At 37.6% G+C, this 19941-nt stretch overlaps 2 protein-coding genes across 8 annotated transcripts; one reads left to right on the plus strand and one right to left on the minus strand.

The window, feature by feature from the left end:
• The first annotated feature begins 1154 nt into the window (after window positions 1-1154).
• Window positions 1155-12805, plus strand: LOC137725828 (protein GIGANTEA-like). 2 transcript variants are annotated; one of them, XM_068464625.1, is made up of 16 exons: window positions 1155-1384; window positions 1763-1857; window positions 1988-2179; window positions 4372-4443; window positions 4524-4578; window positions 4690-4832; window positions 4990-5261; window positions 6350-6405; window positions 6684-6924; window positions 7040-7190; window positions 8686-8895; window positions 9061-10602; window positions 10811-10879; window positions 11203-11421; window positions 12177-12269; window positions 12392-12805. In XM_068464625.1, exons 3-16 carry the CDS (start codon window positions 2093-2095, stop codon window positions 12689-12691), a joined length of 3510 nt encoding a protein of 1169 aa, XP_068320726.1. In that variant the 5' UTR covers window positions 1155-1384; window positions 1763-1857; window positions 1988-2092; the 3' UTR covers window positions 12692-12805. The 2 variants fall into 2 exon arrangements, with proteins under 2 accessions (XP_068320726.1, XP_068320725.1); XM_068464624.1 differs by having other exon boundaries at window positions 1156-1384; window positions 1763-2179.
• Window positions 12806-13438: 633 nt separating this feature from the next.
• On the minus strand, window positions 13439-17130 carry LOC137725829 (UDP-rhamnose/UDP-galactose transporter 6-like). 6 transcript variants are annotated; one of them, XM_068464629.1, is made up of 6 exons: window positions 16981-17130; window positions 15939-16164; window positions 14759-14943; window positions 14470-14670; window positions 14212-14373; window positions 13439-13815 (listed from the first exon to the last, which is right to left on the minus strand). In XM_068464629.1, exons 2-6 carry the CDS (start codon window positions 16063-16065, stop codon window positions 13486-13488), a joined length of 1005 nt encoding a protein of 334 aa, XP_068320730.1. In that variant the 5' UTR covers window positions 16066-16164; window positions 16981-17130; the 3' UTR covers window positions 13439-13485. The 6 variants fall into 6 exon arrangements, with proteins under 6 accessions (XP_068320730.1, XP_068320727.1, XP_068320731.1 ...); XM_068464626.1 differs by having other exon boundaries at window positions 15939-16185; XM_068464630.1 differs by lacking the exon at window positions 16981-17130 and adding an exon at window positions 16726-16949.
• Between the last annotated feature and the right edge of the window lie 2811 nt (window positions 17131-19941).

The following is a 19941-nucleotide window of genomic DNA, read 5'->3' on the forward strand; positions in this document are numbered from 1 at the left end:
TTAATTATCAGTTAATTAGTACACCCAAAAGCCCAAACTCAATGTTAACCCCAATTTTATTCTTCATGGTCCATCACTCCAATCACTTTCTATAAGGGACAAAACTTTATAAAGTAAGGGAACTTTTTGGTAGTGACCAATGTGGGACAATGAAATTATACTCAAAATTTCCAACACATTCAAATAACAGTAATTCTAATTCAAAAGGGTTGGTCTAGTGCAAAGTGAGCACATATTTGAAACCCTCAACCTGAGTAGGAACTCCCATAGATACACTCTTTAGGGCCACTGGCCAAGAGCAAATTTAGAAATAATGTTCAGGGGGGAGGGTCACAACTAAGTAATGGCAGACGCAAGTTCTTATGAATTTCCAAAAATGGTATGCGCATCACCAAATTTTTATTCAATTTTAAGTGAGCAATGTCGTCGAGCACTTGACCAACCCATACCCATTTGTGCTTAGTGAACATCCACACCCTTTGTGCCATTTCGATTATATCTTTAGAGAATATTGTTTTCATGAACAAATAGATAATTATATGTGCATAGGGCTAGGATGTCAAATTTGTTAGACGTATTGGAGGAGGGATCCTTCTTACAACTAAACTTTATGTTAATCTGCCTCATTGTGATTTGAATGAGGAGGGAATGATAGAGTTAGTGGTGGTGAGTTGATTATTATTTACCGTAGTCCGATTCGATATCCTATTAAGCAACTAAATGTAACTACAATTTAAGCAGGATCCTAATTCATGCTCAGGCCACTATTTTTCCAAGACCAAAAACTTGAGGGGGCGCGTGCCCCCTCTGGCCATTTGATTTGGACATGAAAAATATATTGTAGCCTCATGCAGTACCGAGACAATTATTTGTAGGTGAGATTTTTCGTATATTTTAAAAAATATTTCTATATTATTAATTTTGGAAGTATATTTCTATATTTATATTGACAATAAAGTAAAGTTGGCAAGCCTCAGTGCTTGTCCGAGTTTGGAGTTTCTCATATTTCTTCTCTTTCCTCGTCATTTGACATATATTTAATAAGTATGTGTGTATATGTCATGTGTGCATGATGGGCATCCATGCATGTGACATGACGTGCCATTCGGCCCTAGGCGAGAGATAAATATCATTGCCACGTACGCACAAACCTCGGAGAGCAAGCCTAAGGCCTTGTAAAGATCTCCTCTTTCTCTCTCCTCTCTCTGTCTCTATCTCTCTCTGTAGCTCTCTTACCAAAACTACAGCACCTTACAATTATTCCAACTACAAAGAAAGATAAAAGGAAAATAAATAACGAAGCTGATTTTTACAGTGAATATTTTCCTGCATACAGATCCGAAGCCGAAACCTTTCAACAGAATAGCTCTCAGAGAAACCCCAGGTATTTATTTTATTTCAGTTATTTTATGGGAAGTTTCGGATTTTTGCAGTTGTGGCATGTAATTAGTTTTGATTTTCTGTATTCTGTGATGTGTTTTTGCATTTTAATTAAAAAGGATATGATTTTGAAGCCAACCCAATTTCTAGAACTTGGTATTTTTCATTCATGTGCCAGATTTTGAGAAGGAAATTAGTTCAGTTGAATGTTTAGGTGCTAGTTCATAACTACCCACATGGGTTTGTTTATTGATTTCCATTAATTTTTCTTATTTTTTTAATTTGATGTTCATGTGAATGATTGGACGGTTGGCAATCTTTTGGAAGTTGTGTTTTTTTCCTATAAGTTTCTAAATTTATGTGCTGTATCTTGCTTTCACAGCAATCAGATTGCAGTAATGTGGCATTAAGTTATCAAGATTTGAAAGTTTTGAAGATTTTGTGAGAGGCAGAGTCTTGGATTGTGAAGAACAGAGGGTTGGATTACCCACTTTTTTTCAGATTAATTATTTGGGTAGCACCAGCTTTATTGTTTAATTGTGGGAGATTGGTGAAGTAATTTTATGCTGGGATGTTAAACTACAAAATTTTGATTCTTGATTGGTAGCGGGTGGAAGGGAAAGCGTTGTGGGCTCTCTTATGTGTTGTTTTGTTTTCGTTGCAAAGTTGGCGTTGACACTGGATTAAAGGTTATCTGGGAGATTAAGCTTCTATGGCTGCTACATCTGAAAGATGGTTTGATCGGCTTCAGTTCTCCTCATTGTTTGGGCCGCCCCCGCAGGACACCCTACCACGGAAGGTGAATACAAATTTTATTCCTAATCTTGTACATAATTATATTATATTTTTCAGTGTCTATATTTGTATTGCTAGCTTGACATGTCTCATGAAATTTAAGGGTCATCCACTATGGTACTGGTTCCTAGAGGTCTTGGGTTTGAAACCTCTCATGCTCTGTTGCTATGTGAGCGTCCATGTTGACTACTACTCTGAATTGTCTTCTTAATATATGTCCAGTTTGGTGGCTTTATTTTTGGTGCTAAGGAGGGCCGAAACCCAACAATTGCATAACTCTGGGTATTTAGTGCTTGTTTGGGACTGGTTTTGTAGAAAGAATGCTTTGGCTTGAAGTGCCTTTATTCGAAATATGTTGAAGTTTTTACCAAAAAAAGAAAATGAAGCGCTCCGAAGTGTATCTTCAGAAAGTCCTTGACACTGACACAAACACTTTAAATTTTTCTGCCAAATGCAGAAGTGCTTTTATCCACTCCAAAAGCAATCCCAAACAGGCCCTTAAAACCCACCAGTGTCTTCCAACAAGAGCTTTCCAACCCTTCTTGGTACAGTATCAAAATAATGACAACCTAACTCCAACTTTAAACCAGAGGCAGCAAGACAGTCTGCCACATAGTTCTTCTCCCTATAGATGTGAATAAGCTTGCAGTCATTCATCCCTTGATGTGAAGAAGTTTGGTTTAGTTTGAATTACAAGTTAGTGGGACGGTAGACTTTGAATAAACAGATTTTTCTCCTTGTTCTTTATATCGATCTATTCTAGTTTTCATGCTTTGTGCGGACTTATTCTGTATACATGGGATTTGAGGGAATGAATCTTTATGTTAATTGCAGCTATACGACACAAAAGTTGACATGCTGCTAAAACCAAATTATGTGAAATGCCACAGTAGGTATCCAGCTTCCACTATTAAGTGTGCCAGTTATTTCATTAATTGGACAAAAATCTCGAATACAAGTACAACCAACCATGCCCTAAGGTTGATTTGAGTGAGGAACTTCCAAATTTCAAGGGATTTAGGCATAGTGATGAAGAAATGGATCACAAAAAGTTAGATAGGAGGGATTAGAAATGCACACATGAGCATTACAAAAGGTACGTGAGAGGGATTTGCAAATGACTACTCTGAAGGAGTCAATTACAAATTCCTTTTACACACCTTTGAAATGCTCACGTGGTGCATTTTCTGATTCCTCCTATGTCCTGTCTAACTTTTTGTGATCCATTTCTTATTCATTTTGCCTAAATTCCCTCGAATTTGGAAGTCCATCACTCAAACGTACCCTAAAGGAATTTTAAGTTTAGTGTGATTTCATAGGTAACCTCTGATGCACTTATGATATATATTGCTCAGAACAGTTCTTAAATAGGGGTGAATATTTGAGCTAGGTATTTCAGTTGAAGCCAGAGTTGGGACTACTAGTTTTTGAAGGCTCATATTTGAGTTGATTTAGATAGGAGACCTAGAATCTAAGACCACAGGTGAACCTTTATAATCAGCATCTATTAATTGTACTCCACCCAAAGAGACAATCTGTCTTCTCCCTTACCCTGAAATAATGTCGCTAAGAGTTTAGTTTAGTAATTCATAAACCATTGTCATGATGTATTATCTGGAGGGTCTTAGCAATCCAACTCCATTATTTCTTTGATTTATTCTGTAGTAAAAGGTGAAAATATTGTGGATCCGACCCAAACTTGTCATGTGACCTCCTTTTCATGTTGATTTCTGTTGTTGAGAAGCATGAGGTAAATAGCCCACACAATTTGTGTAATAAAAAGTACAATAGGAATGGCAAGTCCTTTTTTTTTTTTTTTTTTAAATGAAAATTTAAAGACAGTAATGGTTGCCAAAAATTGTACTGTCTCATCCTTTGGGTGACGAACTTTCTGATGAGGTATATATGTGGGAGAGGCAAAATGCCACCAAGTTTGTTAAAGGATGACTTTGCCTCATAATTATGCATAATCCCTTGGAGATGTTCTTAGAAAAACAGATATAGTCTATAACTTACTACAAAATATAAAAGTAATAAAGTCAGCCCTAGGTATAGACTCATGACAACTAATCAGCGATTGGAAAAGATCAATTTCTTTCTTTTTCCAGAGATTTTTTTTTTTTGGCTATATTCTGCCTCTAAACCTCTGACAAGAACTGAAAAAATGCTTTCCTTATCGCTTCTACCTTCCTGTAGGCACAAATTACTGCATATGTGGACTACTTTGGTCAGTTTACATCAGAACAGTTTCCTGAGGATATTGCCGAAGTAAGCTCTTTGTGTTTATGTCATGGTCATTGTCTTAGTGCAGTCCGCCTTGTTTGTACTAATACATTGTCTGCTGACAGCTGATCCGCAACCGTTATCCATCAGAGGTGAAGCGTCTCTTTGATGATGTTCTAGGTATTCATACTCTACCCTGTTAATTATTATATGATTGATTAGAACTTGCAGCTTATATTATGCCGTTTTGTGGTTGCATAATGAATGCTTTTCTACTTGGACATATTCCAGCTATGTTTGTTCTTCATCACCCTGAGCATGGACATGCTGTTATCCTTCCAATTATTTCATGCATCATTGATGGTACCCTGGCCTATAAGAGCAGTAGCCCTCCATTTGCTTCGTTCATATCATTGGTCTGCCCAAGCAGTGAGGTGATAACATATCAGATTAAGAGTTTTCATTTTTCAGTTCAATCTAATACCGACACTTTCTTTCTTGATGAAACAGGAATGTTTTCTATGTAGCAGAAAATTCAGAAGTATTTTTAATTTAATTATTTACTTATTTGTATCTTCCCGTTTTTCACAGGAGTATTCTGAGCAGTGGGCTTTGGCATGTGGGGAGATTTTGCGAATTTTAACTCATTACAATCGCCCCATATACAAGGCGGAACAACAGAATAATGAAACAGAAAGAAGCAGCAGTGGAAGCCATGCCACAACAAGTGACTCTGGAGATGGTGAATCCAGCCATTTACCTTTGGTACAACAAGAGAAGAAACCCATAAGGCCGTTGTCTCCTTGGATTACTGATATATTGCTTGCTGCACCTCTAGGTATCAGAAGTGATTACTTCCGCTGGTGAGTGCGTAGTTTGATTGAGTATTGTTATTTTTTGTTGAAAGTCAATGTCATAACCATTGTGGTGTTGATTTCGAGTCATGTGTATATGCACAAAGCGAAACCCACTCCAATCAAAGTAAAACAGTAAACAACAAAGGTTTGCTCGTACGTATTGCCTATTAAGCAGCACTTCATCCAAAAATGTTTTTTATTGTTCAAATGTTACATTGACCAATGACATAGTAAACACGTGAACTATTCAAAATCATTTTGTTGCCCCATGGGTTTGGTGGGTGTTTGTAGCAATTTTCATGGTAACGGGTTGTTTTCATCCCTCCAGGAATTTCTTAAATAGATAACTCCACTAAAGAAAAGCTAGGATTTTTAAGCTTCCAAAGTCTGTTAATTTTTTGATTTTCTAACTTAGGTAGACAACACTTATGACTGCCTGACAGTTAGCAATCTGTTTGTCAACAATTTGAAACAGTATCTTGTAGCTTAAATTTGAATGTTTTAGATTTAGCTGGAGGACTTTAATCTTCACACTGGTCTCATAAAGCTTTTTAGACGAGTACAATTTACGGAAAGGAAATGGGTTATTAGGGTTCGGTGCAATTATGAGATTTAATGTTTGTATTCAGTAAGTTCATCATGTGAACCTCTGTTATTATTGTCTTAGCATCGTATCTACTTTTTAAACCTGAACCATGCGCTTTTGTCACATTCACTAAGGATATATTTGGGTGAGGGACTTTTAAATTCCAAAGGGATTTAGGCAAAGTAAGGAAGACATGGATACCTTATATTTCTGTATTCCATTCTTAATTATTGTATTTCTTAATTCTATGTCCGTGCATGTAAATGATAGAAGGGTAGACCTGTAGAAGATTAAGCTCTGAAGGAGGTTGGAACATTCCTTGTGGCTATTTATGTTTTTATGTTGGAGATAAGTTCTTCATTAGTTCAATAGCAGTTTCGTACTACTCATTGTTCACAATTTCAAAAGAAAGTTTAAAAGCTATCAAATGTTAAATAAATCATTTCATCTTGCTGCTACTTTTCTTATTCAATCTCATGTAATTTAAAAACCTGTGTGTTCTTTACAGGTGCAGCGGGGTTATGGGAAAATATGCTGCTGGAGAACTCAAGCCACCATCAACTGGTTAGTTAAATCTTCCTTCACTAGTATAGAATGCAATGTTGCTGCTGTATTCATTAGATTGTTTTTGAGCGCCATACGTTAAATGAAATTTTTTTTTTCTGCAAGAATCAGTTAACATGTAACACAGAGTCTGACTGCATGCAGTTTATGCATAACATTCTGGTGGAATGTAAAGGAAAATAGCATTGAGATATCCTAAAAATCCTCTCTATTTATATTATATAGAGTCCACTATGAATGACTTTCATTTTCTTTTTCTATTTTCTCCTCTTTCTTAGCTTCTTCTCGCGGATCTGGAAAACATCCACAGCTCATGCCATCAACTCCAAGGTGGGCTGTTGCAAACGGTGCTGGAGTTATATTAAGTGTTTGCGACGAGGAAGTTGCTCGCTATGAGACTGCTACTTTGACAGCAGTCGCTGTCCCTGCACTTCTTCTTCCTCCTCCAACTACAGCTTTGGATGAACACCTAGTGGCAGGGCTACCAGCTCTTGAGCCTTATGCACGTTTATTTCATAGGTAAATCTTCAAAATTCCATCTCTCGAGCCACTACAAAAGGAAAAGAATCTGAGTTGCTCTGTGTACCTGACTGAGTTTTGCTAATATTTATTCATTTCTTACACCATGCAATAGGTATTATGCCATTGCTACTCCAAGTGCCACCCAAAGACTTCTTCTTGGACTTCTAGAAGCACCACCATCCTGGGCTCCTGATGCACTTGATGCAGCTGTACAGCTTGTGGAACTACTTCGTGCTGCTGAGGATTATGCATCTGGCATAAGGGTAAGCTGGACACTAGTGATTGCAAATATTTGAAGATTATCTGATGCTATGCTGGTGATCAATATCAAGCTTGATTTGAAGACATACTATCTTCATTTTTTCAGCAACAACTTTTTTGGCATCTCATGCATGGCATGCTTTATGATGGACAAATTTCTCTCAATCGGAAATAGCAATCAATTAGTAAATGTGAAATTGCCATTGATCAGCAAGAATATCTCTAAAATGGTTTTCTCCTCACATTTGTATCTAATTTCTGCTAGCATTAGATGGTGAGGAACAGAACTATTGATACTTCTGTTATATGAAAGGTCTTTCAGTGGTCTTTCAGCGATCAAGAAACAATCTTTCAGTGGTCTTACGCACATATAAAAAGGATACATTTTTTAAGCTCTGATAAAGAAACAACCTTTCAACCTTATTGACATTTAAGATACCTAGAATATCACCTTCAGAAACATTATGCGAAGTCACGATGTGAAAGGCATCCTTCCTGTTAACTGGTAGATGCTGCAGAAGCAGATCTAGTGAGTTCCCTCTGAGGTTATTTGTTGACTGTTAAAAACCTAATTAAGTGGGAGTATATTATTTTGATTGACACCACATGCATAACAACAAAAAATAGTGGGAAACCATTTACTACATTGTCTGATAGTACTCTATCAATTTTCATATCGGTTTTGTAGTGTCATGGGCTTTGCTTCTTTCACTCTTTTTATGTGCTTCCTAGCTGGCATGGAAGTTTCAGAAACATATATTCTTTGCGAGTTTGTGGGGTGGCAACTTTGTGCTTGTTTTGGAGTATCTATTTGGAGTGGGCGATTGGTCTTTTTACTGGTTTTAATCCATCCTTGAAATTTTCATAGTTATGCGTTCATTACATTTATTAAAAGCTGAAAGCTTCGTTTTTAATTTTGGGTGGTGATTTTCACACACCCCATGATTCTTTACTAATGGTGGGACATGGCTGTCACATTTGCAAAGGTGACATTGATCCTATGATTCACTTTCTTTCTGCTCTATTGCCCGGTTAGACAACTTTAGGATTTTATGCTTCCCTCATTTAGGGTAATTGATACTCTAATGGAATTAGTGGTGAGATACTGCTTTGCTGATAATAGGTGCATGACAAGGAAAAGTGCACCTTTGCATATCATTAGCCACTTCTAAACAGCTTAAGATTCTGGGACATGCCGTTTTCCAAATCTTGCACTTTCACATACTTCAAGAGATAGAGTGATGTACTTGTGTAACATGTACAGTTGAATAAAATAGAGTAATCAATTTTTAATCTTTTAATGCATGCCTTGTTGTGTAGACAAATGTAAATATATCCAAGCTTTTAGAACAGCAGTCCACTAATAAGCTGAAAATTCCATAAGCTGTCCCCCCTCTCTCGTCCTCTTTTAGTGGAAAGTATTTGATTTGTAGCAGCTCTGAAAACTGATGGATGCAGCACTTTTGGCTAATTGCATTTTTTCTTTTATTCATGCAGCTTCCTAGGAACTGGATGCATTTACATTTCTTGCGGGCAATTGGGACTGCAATGTCCATGAGAGCAGGTATAGCAGCTGATGCTGCGGCAGCTTTACTTTTCCGAATACTCTCACAGCCTGCATTGCTTTTCCCTCCACTAAGACAAGTTGATGGAGTTGAAGTTCAGCATGAGCCTTTGGGTGGTTATATCTCAAGCTACAAGAAACAGGTACCAGTTAATAACTTTTTGTATTCAGGTTTTTATCCTTCAGCTGCTAAAATGCACTTTGATCTAGTTTCTTTTTTGTTGGCGCTCTTTTTAATCATATATTTTTTGTTCAACGAATAAGTACTAATTGAACCTAAATGCTACCTCAAAAATACGATTGATCAGATCGAACTTCCTGCCGCGGAAGCTACAATTGAAGCTACTGCCCAAGGGATTGCTTCTATGCTCTGTGCCCATGGGCCTGAGGTTGAATGGAGAATTTGTACCATATGGGAAGCTGCCTATGGCCTCATTCCTTTAAGTTCCTCTGCAGTTGACCTTCCTGAGATTATTGTTGCCACTCCATTACAACCTCCGATTTTATCGTGGAATCTGTATATACCCCTCCTCAAGGTCTTGGAGTATCTTCCTCGCGGAAGTCCTTCTGAGGCATGTCTTATGAAGATATTTGTTGCCACTGTTGAAGCGATTCTTCAGAGAACATTTCCGTCTGAGTCCTCTAGAGAGCAAAACCGGAAAACAAGGTACCTTTTTGGTATGGGGCCGGCCTCAAAAAACCTGGCTGTTGCAGAGCTGCGTACAATGGTTCATTCACTATTCTTAGAATCATGTGCCTCAGTAGAGCTTGCTTCACGTCTACTTTTTGTTGTGTTAACTGTATGTGTCAGTCATGAAGCGCAGTCTAATGGTAGCAAGAAAGCAAGAGTTGATGAAAGCTTCCCACCAAATCAGAGCATTGAAGAATCAGATAAGATGTCTGATATGCAGAGAGACAGAACTAAAACGACCAAAAAACAAGGGCCAGTAGCAGCATTTGATTCTTATGTTCTGGCTGCTGTTTGTGCTCTTGCATGTGAGCTTCAGTTGTTCCCTTTGATTTCAAAGGGGATTAATCATAGTCACTCTAAAAATGCAAAAAATGTAGCAAAGCCTGCGAAAGTAAATGTATGCACTACTGAGTTTCGAAGTAGTGTAGACTCGGCAGTTTGTCACACACGCAGAATATTATCAATCTTGGAAGCACTTTTTTTGCTGAAGCCATCTACAATTGGCACTTCGTGGAGTTACAGTTCAAATGAGATAGTTGCAGCAGCTATGGTTGCCGCTCATGTTTCTGAGTTATTTAGATGGTCGAAAGCTTGCATGCATGCGCTGTCTGTCTTGATGCGCTGTAAGTGGGACACTGAAATTTGCTCCAGGGCATCATCACTATACAACCTTATTGATTTCCACAGCAAGGCTGTTGCATCTATTGTTAACAAGGCTGAACCATTGGAAGCACGCTTAATGCAAGTTCCAATTTGGAGGGATTCCTTTGTGTGTTTTGAAGGCAGAAAACTCAGTCAAGGTGGAAACAGTAGATGCTCCATTGTTGGGCAGCCATCTGCCTTGCATTGTGAGGATTCTTCACATTCAGAATCTAAACGAAAATCTGTTGGTGCATCACGTTCAAATGAGGGGTCCGGAAATACCTTTGGTAAAGGTGTTGCAAGTTTCCCATTAGATGCTTCGGATTTGGCCAACTTTCTTACCATGGACAGGCATATAGGATTTAATTGCAGTGCTCAGGTTCTTCTAAGATCAGTACTCGCAGAGAAACAAGAGCTCTGTTTCTCCGTTGTCTCGCTGTTGTGGTACAAGTTAATTGCAGCTCCTGAAACCCAACCTTCTGCAGAAAGCACTTCTGCTCAACAAGGATGGCGGCAGGTAATATTATATTTCTTGTGTCACTTTGCATCACCGTTATGATAATCTTCTCCAATATTATTAGCAGGTTCCGCATTTCTATATTCTGCTCTGAATCAGTAATTTCATTAGATACATTTGTACTACACTTTATTTGATATATTGTTGCCATTTTTCCGTTATGTATAATGTTTGACATGTAATTTTTATTTCATTTTTCTAACTTTAGGTCGTTGATGCATTATGCAATGTTGTGTCAGCAACACCCAAAAAAGCAGCCACAGCAATCGTTCTTCAGGTGTGAACTTTGTCTCACTTGTAAACTACATGATTTTCTATTTATTTTTTCAGGTGAGACCATGTACGAGTTCATTGATATATACTGAAAACTAGATCTTTTATTGCAAAGTAACGAAGTCCAAAAACATTATTTTCTTGTTAATTCGTTTTCAACACCTGATTTTGGAAGAGTTGTTCTTGGCTGGTGTCAAAACAGTGGCTTTGTTATTTGGCATTATTTTCCTGGTATAGTCGTAAATCAGTTGGATTACCATTCTCCATTATTAGTTCTGGGGTGGCTTCATTGGTTTAGTTGGTTTCATGACCTTGTACTCTTTTCAGGCGGAGAGGGAACTGCAGCCTTGGATTGCCAAAGATGATGATCAAGGTCAGAAGATGTGGCGAATCAACCAGCGGATTGTGAAATTGATTGTGGAGTTGATGAGAATTCATGATAGCCCAGAGTCATTGGTAATTTTGTCAAGTGCCTCAGATCTACTCTTGCGTGCCACCGATGGGATGCTTGTTGATGGAGAAGCTTGCACCTTACCTCAACTGGAGGTAAACATGCGACTACATTGATGTTTGTGGCCTATGACTTGTGTTAACTAATCTGAGACATGAATTCTAGTATCTTTTTATCTTTTCTTTTTGGAAACTGTATGAACACTGCATATCCGAACTGAAGGTGGATTTCAGCACCCGGCAGTCACGTGATCTCCCATCCTTACATTTCAAAACATAAACCATCCTCAACTAGTGACCTTATCTCAGATAAAGCTTTTTTGAGTTGTATATTCGTTATAAGTACACATAAGATTGCCGAAGGCTCAAAACATTAAAAGAGAAACAAACAAATTGATAATCTAAACTTGGTGAAGCTAGACCCAAGATTCCAAAGAAATCGGGTTTGGCAAGTGAATTTCTTTCACCATTTTCTCCCATATAATCTCATTTTCTTCTTTGATAATCATATCTTCTGTCAGTTTCAACTCTGGGCAGCCCTCAAGTTTTTGGGTTCATAAACTAGAATCAAATCTCGTTCTTGTACCATGAAAAGCTGACATATTACTGTCATCTTTTGCAACTCTCGTACATTCATGAAAAGCTGACATATTACTGTCATCTTTTGCAACTCTCGTACATTTTAGCTTCATTTGGATCCTCATTTACAACTATATGTGTCTGATACTATCTTCATCAGTTATCTCGTGCTCTTTACCTGTTTTCCACATAGCCTAGAGTGAGTCCGTATAAATTTTCAATTTCATTAACCTTCAATGTCTTAAAGCATCAATCTGTTTATAAATGGGCAGCTACTGGAAGCAACAGCTAGAGCAATTCAGCCTATGCTAGAGTGGGGAGAATCTGGGCTGGCGGTCGCTGATGGCCTTTCAAACCTGTTAAAGGTAAGTACCCACCCCTAGTTGATACAATCACTGTTATGTTCCTAGGACATTTGAGAATTATTTCATTCTAATGTTTAAGAGAAACGATTAGTTATGTGATCTATCTGCTTCGATAAATGCAGTGTCGTCTGCCAGCTACCATCCGCTGCCTTTCTCATCCTAGTGCACATGTTCGTGCTCTGAGCACATCAGTTCTCCGTGATATCTTGCAAGCCAGTTCAATAAGACCTAACCCTAATCCGGTGGAGATAAATGGTATCCATGGTCCGTCGTATAAGTATTTTAACTTAGATGTCATTGACTGGCAAGCTGATATTGAAAAGTGCTTGACATGGGAAGCACATAGCAGACTTGCGACTGGAATGCATATTAAATTTCTTGATACCGCCGCAAAAGAACTGGGTTGTAGTATTTCCATATGATATCGATTAGCTTCTTCCAGTGTATAATTTTTTTCATGTGAGACATATACGCAACGGATACTTGCATCTTTGTTCCCTTTAAAGAGATTATGAGTTTGCAGGTAAGTGGATATACATTTTGTTCTTGTGGATATAAAGGTGTCTATATTGTCAAAATTTTCTTTTCCAACGAGACGTTACAGTCCCTAATGGAAAGAGATTTGTGTAAATGAGAGTTCAGACAAGCTGACTGAGCTCTATCTTGTGTTTTTACTGTTATCCAAGTCTTCAATCTTGTTTTTGAACTGTTATCCAAGTCTTCATGTCAGATTTTTAAATCTCATCTAGGCTTTTAACACGGGACCTCGGATGCAAGGGCGAATGTTTTAACTTTGAGTTTGAAAAAGCCTTTCGCTCGACACAACCATTTTTGTTGAGGGGTGTAGGGGCAACCGCTGATAATCCGAAAAGTTACAGTTCAGTATCTTATGCACGCTTACTGACATGGTTAAGAATGAACAATAATCCGACAAGCACTCAAGGTACCTTCTGATTCAAAAGAAAGCCGAAAATATAGAGAGCCAGAAAAATAATCACTATGATTATGATCATGTAAACAAAAAAAAAAAAAAAATTAAAATTTGGTAGAGTTTTCCCCTATCTTGATGTATCCATTTCATTCCCCCAATGGGAGTGAATAGGAGGGCAAGAAATAGAAATTACGAGGATAAATAATTAGAAGAAATTTTGGTTTCTAGCCTCAAATCATTTAAGAATTTCCTGAAATCTTCCATTTCTACTTAAACTGAATGAATTTAAACTTTTCCATCATGTTCAGTAGATTCAGGAAAACCACCGTGTTTTTGTTGCCTGCTCGTAGGGAGAGAGTGGCTCCAACGCTCTTTTCCACCGGGCTTAGACGAGGCATTTCCATACCAAATCATCCCAACCACAGCTATGATCATTCCCAATACAACATGCAGATTCAGACCCTCCTTCCCAAAGAAAAAGAACCCCATGATCAAAACAAGAATTGTCTTCATATGCCCCAGTACTTGGAAGGACACAGCGGTAAATCTTCCAATGCAGATGAACTGGCTGAGATTGGTGCCTACTGCGATTGTGCATGAGAGAATTATAAACATCTGCGGACACAAGGGTTCAGAAAAAACTGTGAACGACCTTTCTGTAAAATCGAAACATCTTAAAACTCGAAGACAAATGAATAAGTTAATCACTTTGAAATTGTACAGATTAAAGTAAGCAAAGCTCTATATTAACAATATCATATGCTAAAAGTTTTTCAAGCTCATGTTACTAATTCAAATATTCCCATCATGACTGAGGTGCAGAAGAAAACATGGAAATGCTACCAATGTCTGTGTAGCTCGATGCTGGATTTCAGCTGTAAAATGCATATTAATGCACTATAAATTATGGTGCTTGTAATGATGCTTGTAATGCTAAGGTTGAGTCTGGGTACAGTCAGCTTAAGATGATTATGGTAATCACAAAACAATAATAAATTGGATTACACTTACCATAGATCCAAAGTTATAGTCATAGGCATCAACCCTCTTGTTTGTCAGCCAATAGTCAAGGAAGGGGCCGAGTAACAGAAGAGATCCAGCCTGGGCCGGAGCAGTATGTCCCAACAGACTGAAAGAACCGAGTGAATATTTCCGTTGAAGAAAGTGCACATACTGCAATTAAAAATTGATATAACTTTTAGATGAGCAAATATGAAAATTTAAGAGCTTGACAAAATTGCAGCTTGTGCTGAGGAATGGAGAACTTACATACTGTTGTAGCGAAGTGCTCCATACAGCTATAAAGGCAGCAATGAAGCCTTTGGCATTGACACTCACATCAGTGACGGTGCAAACACCAACTCCCAAGAGAACAATTCCTATGCTCAACTTTGTATCTCTTGAGTAACGGATCTTGTCGAGAACAACTTCCAGTAAACATGACACGGGGATCATACTCAGCTTTGCTATCTGTCAATTATATTAGAGAAAGGTAACTCCCAAATATATTGCACTATTTAGTAGCTAAACCCAAGGTGCATCAAAACCCTAGCTATACCTGATAAAATCCCACCGAGTTCCACATTAGACTCACGTTCATTCCAACAATAGAGAAGTTAGCAAAGACCATAAATTTTAGAAGCTCAGAGACAGGTAGATGCGAGGGTTGAATGTATCCCAGCCACCTTAGAACAAGCGTCATCAAAGTTGTCGTAGCAAAATGCAAACCAGTTAATGTTGTAGCTGCAAATTGTTTCAATTTAGATTTGTATAAATACAAGTTATAAATAGCATGCTTATGGCTATACAAGTTTTCTAGATTCATATCTCCTATAAACAAGTAAACAGAAAAACAACCAATTGATAAAGAAAGTTTAAGGTTATAGAAGATTTCTAAATGTGTATCAATGAAATAAAAAACAATTATATTAATGAATTCAAAGGTCAAAAATGCAAAAAATGCCATTACTCCCTACTTTTCCCCACAACCATTACTGTCTCAAGGTTAGCCGAAAATTAAATCTAGCTACAGCTTTTCTCCAGGTAAAATATTGGATCTTGTGAGTGATAGTATTCACTACACCTTATGTCATAACAGAATTGACTGGCTACTAACAAAAGAAAATCAAATAGCAGGGTCATTATCTGCCTTGCACATTATATTTCCTATGCTCCCCTTGCCCTTTCTAGTCCTACCACTCAACCCATAACCCTCCCCAATATTCTATCCACTTCCAATGCTCTACTATCATGAGTGTTGACTGTTGACTTATAACTTCGGTCTCAAGATTAACTCATAATTAGTATGAAATCTTAAAAAAAAAAAAAAAAAAATGAAAGCATTTATGACATCACACTTACAAAACATACATCACAAGACTTTTGTATATGCGGTCAAATTTCCTGGAAATTTGATGCACAAAATTACCTTGTATTATAATCTGGCCACCTATTTGTGCAACAAGAAAAGCCATGATAACATGTTTGTCACTTTGCTCTATAACCATCATAGTTTGACGTCCAAAAGGGAACAATGCCGCGTTCATTTTCTTACTAATTTTAATAAAGTTTGCAGAAGAAATGCAAGAAAGGTTTTACTTTAATCCTAAGCTTTTTTACTTTAATCCTAAGCTTTAGTTTTTAAACGATATAGTTGTCCAAAACCTGAACTCATATCAGAAACAACCCAACCCGACTCAAATCAAATCAATCATTAAAAAGAAAGAAGAATAATTTACCAAAACTGAAGCCATATGTAGCCATCAGAGCTTTATTGACAATTATAATCCCAACAGAAGTTACAACATTGAACATCCATGCAGCTACATCTCCTGCCTTCTTATCAGCTTTGCTAGTGGGAGCCATTTGTTTATATACTCCGTTCAACCAGCCACTGTAGAGTCTTTACCCCTCAGCCTCCAAAAAGGCATCCATCTACACCCATATGAAGCCGGACGGTTTCACCTGCTTTAGGAACAAAAAACTCTAAACAGAAAAAATTGAAACAAATAAGAAACTGAAATTCTGCAATAAATTAAAACTGTTTAATTTCAAGTATGATTCAACACATTGATGCCAAAAATAATAAATAATCATTTCCATTATACATATGTTTATAATATAAAACAACTCAACTTAAAAATCACAATCATGCTTGTAAAAGCTCCAAACAAACTAATATAATAACTTTGTCTGCCTTACAAAAAGACTAAACATCTGATCACAGAGATAAGGAGTCAGTTGTTCGAACACATATCGCTTGCCTTTCCTCGAGTTCAAGCTTACCGAGCAGTTAAGTCATTCAATGGAAACACAGAGATGGGTCCTGCTACTATTCGTGCCCGCATTCGAAAATACAATTAAATCATCTAGTGCATTCCCATTTCTCTATTCAGTGAGAGAGAAACTGAAAACCATCAGGACTCACAATTCACTGAACTATGGAACTACCAAAACAGCAATGTATCAATTCTTTTGGGTAAAGCCCATTTTTTCAAAAACATAAATATACAAAAAAGTAGTCACCTTGATTCAAATCCACAACAAAATTGCAAATCAACTACATACAGACCCACTGACATTCCAGATCAACCACACAAAAAGCAATCAAATTCCAAGATGGATCTAATCTAACCCACAATCAGATCCCAGAAAACCCAAGAAAAAAAAAAAGGAGCCCAATTCAACGGATCTGGTCGCAAGAGCCATCGATCACAGAGATGCAGTAGCAGAAAAAAACTATGGAAAAGTAAGCGAGCGGTTCAGAAACAAGAAACGTACCGTGTGGAATTGCAATGGGATTGGTTTCTTTGTGTTTTAGTAAACCCAATGGAGTCCCTCAGATTTGGAGAGAGAGAGAGACAGTCGGTTAGGCAATGAAGAGCTCGTGGAGGTAATGTTGCCGCCAGCTAACTGGAACACGAATTTACGTTTATGCTTTTGCTTTTGCATTTGCAATTACTAATTCTGTGTTTATACACCAAATTTTATACATTAATTTTATTTTTTTTGGCACTTTAAAGAAATACTCTTGACTTATGTGTGAGAGGTGTTAGGTTTAATTCTTGCTAAATGTGAATTTAAATCACATTATTGCTAACTTATTATGAGACTAAACTTGTTCTCTTCCCTTAGTGTAGATGTTATCGTTTGTTAAGAAGAAAAAAAAATATATATATATATATATATTGTTGTAAACTTTTCTAGTTTAAGTTTGATTGTGTAAATCCCAATTTAGATTTGATTCTAGTTATACTTTCCTATTACAACTTGTATTCCTTGGGGATGAAGGAATTTCTTCTCTCCTTTTACTACTATAAATAAATGCACTATGTAGAAGGGATAACACATACATCCCCTACAATGATACACACACATCTCTCTCACTCTCTCTTCTCCTTGCCGCTGGCCCCCTCACCTTTGTCAAATAAAATATGCTACAACACATTATCAGCACGCTCCCACCTCTGCGCTTAGGAATCTGACGTTGAAGTTTTTTCTGCATTAAACCAATTCATCCATATTATCACGCAATCAGGTTCTATCAAAACAACGGTTTTAATCTCGATATTTTTGCAGCCTTGATAGCATGAACATTCACCATAATGCATGACCCAACTTTACATTTTTTGAATTTTAGATTCTACATAAATTGTGTATGCATTATATTCATAATTGTTGAAATTATGTGAATTTGATATTTGCCATGAATTGCATCAAATATATGTACATGCATTAAAATATTGAATTGCATATGCATGAAATAGAATTATATATGAATTGAATTGAAAAAAAAAAAAGAAAAAAAAATCAAAATCACCACATGGGTTCTTTGAACCCATGACCCTGAGCAAGCATAGAGCATCAAAGCTCATTTGAAACCAGACGCACATAGCGTCCAAACCCAGAAAATCCACATTGCCTGAAGCGAGACCACGACTTTGCTGTGCAATTTTCTGACGAAATCCGACATGGTATCGTAATTTTGATTCGATAGCATTGAAATTCCCGAAGAAATTTCATCAAATTTAGGTGAAATTCTAGTTTGAATTTCTTAGGTTTTGTTTTCCCCGATGTCAAGGTACTCTCTCCATCCCCCAAAACTTGCTCGTTGTCGAACATATGACCTTATTTTTCCCAAAACACGGCCGCCTGCAGCGGCGGCACTGGCCTTCGTCCCCGGTGACTACACCCAGCTTCGGCTGGGGTGGTTTTCTTTTTTGTTTTTGGTTGAAACACTAAGCCCCAAATCTTTGGGCTGACTCTCTCGGCATGCAGAAAAAAAAAAGAAAAAAGAAAAAAGAAAAAAAAGAATTTAAGAACAGGGTTTGCATGATGCGGCCCAATCTTTGGCTCGACCTAACACCAGCTCGAGGGGCCATGGTGTCTCAGTGTTGTGAGCCACACCAGATCCCAGCTCCGTTGGGGCATTTGTGTTCCCTCATATCACATCACACATGATGCGGCCCCCGTTTGGGCTCGACTCCTTTTATGCAGCTGGTCTAAAATATTGGGTATGCAGCCCACTATTAATATTAGGGCCTGATCAGCCTGTGAAAAAAAAAAAACAACACAAAATTCTTGGGCCCACCTGCAGTGGGCCCTGTGGATTTTTTTGGGGGCTAGCCTATTGCGGCCCGTTTAGTCCCTCTCCTCCCCGTGGGCTTGAAGCCTGCACCAGAGAAACCCTAGCCCAATTTTTGTGCATGGGCCACACGGACCAAAATTTGATCAGTCCATCCGTGGGCCTTGGCGTATATTTTTGGGCCCCAAGCTTCAATTGTTTAATATTTTTAAACAATTTGGGTTTTATATTTTTTCACCCACACTTTAAATTTGGCTCGAAGTCCAAATAATTAATTCAATTACAATCTTAAACCTGAAGTTCTATTTGCATATTTTTGTGTATATATTTGTGCTTGCCTGTAGGAATATATGAACCTGAAGTTCATAATTATTTTGAAACTTGAAGTTTCTTAAAAACATGCCTTGTTTGAAAACCTGAAGTTTTCATTTAAAAACATCACCCATGAAAACCTGAAGTTTTTTCATGAAAAATTAAACCAATACATGTCTATTAGAACCTGTATGTTCTACTCATATGTGAATGGATTGATTTTTTCTCCATTACACTAACCACATCTTGTCCATCTATTTTGTGATAGGAACATGTTGAATTTGAACAAACTCGACTTCATCGTTTTGGAGGTCTCTGGAAGGAACTACCTCAAGTGGATCTAAGATGTGAAGCTTCATCTCACTGCAAAGAACTTGCGTCCTGCCATTGAAGAAAAGATGGACAACCCTGTTGCGCGAAGATGAAAAAAACACTGCTATGATCTTCATCCGAAGACATATCCATAACCCCTTGCAAACTGAGTATCTTGCTGAGGAAGATCCACGTGCACTATGAGTCGCTTTGGCTCATCATTTTGATCATCAAAATGACATATTCTTGCCTGAAGCAATACATGATTGGCAGCATTTGCGTTTTTGAGACTTTAAGTTTGTGAGTGAATATAATTCTGAAGTTTGTTGAATCCGATCACATTTTGTAACGAAACTTTGACCGAAGATGATCTCCTAGAGAAGACGTATTCGACATTGTCTGCTTCTAATATTGTCTTGCAGCAACAATATAGAGCTTAGAAGTTAACTAAGTTCTTGGATTTGATCTCTGTTTTACTTCTCGCTGAAAAGCAGCACCAGCTGTTGATGAAGAATCATCAAGCTCGACCTAAT

This window comes from Pyrus communis, chromosome 2 (assembly GCF_963583255.1).
Source record: "Pyrus communis chromosome 2, drPyrComm1.1, whole genome shotgun sequence".
Taxonomy (NCBI): Eukaryota; Viridiplantae; Streptophyta; class Magnoliopsida; order Rosales; family Rosaceae; genus Pyrus; species Pyrus communis.

Excerpts from the sequence above, each read along its gene's own strand:
- LOC137725829 (XM_068464629.1), bottom strand. The coding sequence starts at position 16,065 with ATGGCTCCCACTAGCAAAGCTGATAAGAAGGCAGGAGATGTAGCTGCA. Across the intron at positions 14,944-15,938 it reads TACATATGGCTTCAGTTTTG|CTACAACATTAACTGGTTTG; the intron begins GTAAATTATTCT and ends AACAATTTGCAG. Across the intron at positions 14,374-14,469 it reads GCACTTCGCTACAACAGTAT|TATGTGCACTTTCTTCAACG; the intron begins GTAAGTTCTCCA and ends TTTTAATTGCAG.
- LOC137725828 (XM_068464625.1), top strand. The coding sequence starts at position 2,093 with ATGGCTGCTACATCTGAAAGATGGTTTGATCGGCTTCAGTTCTCCTCA. Across the intron at positions 4,579-4,689 it reads TCTCTTTGATGATGTTCTAG|CTATGTTTGTTCTTCATCAC; the intron begins GTATTCATACTC and ends GACATATTCCAG. Across the intron at positions 8,896-9,060 it reads TCTCAAGCTACAAGAAACAG|ATCGAACTTCCTGCCGCGGA; the intron begins GTACCAGTTAAT and ends ACGATTGATCAG.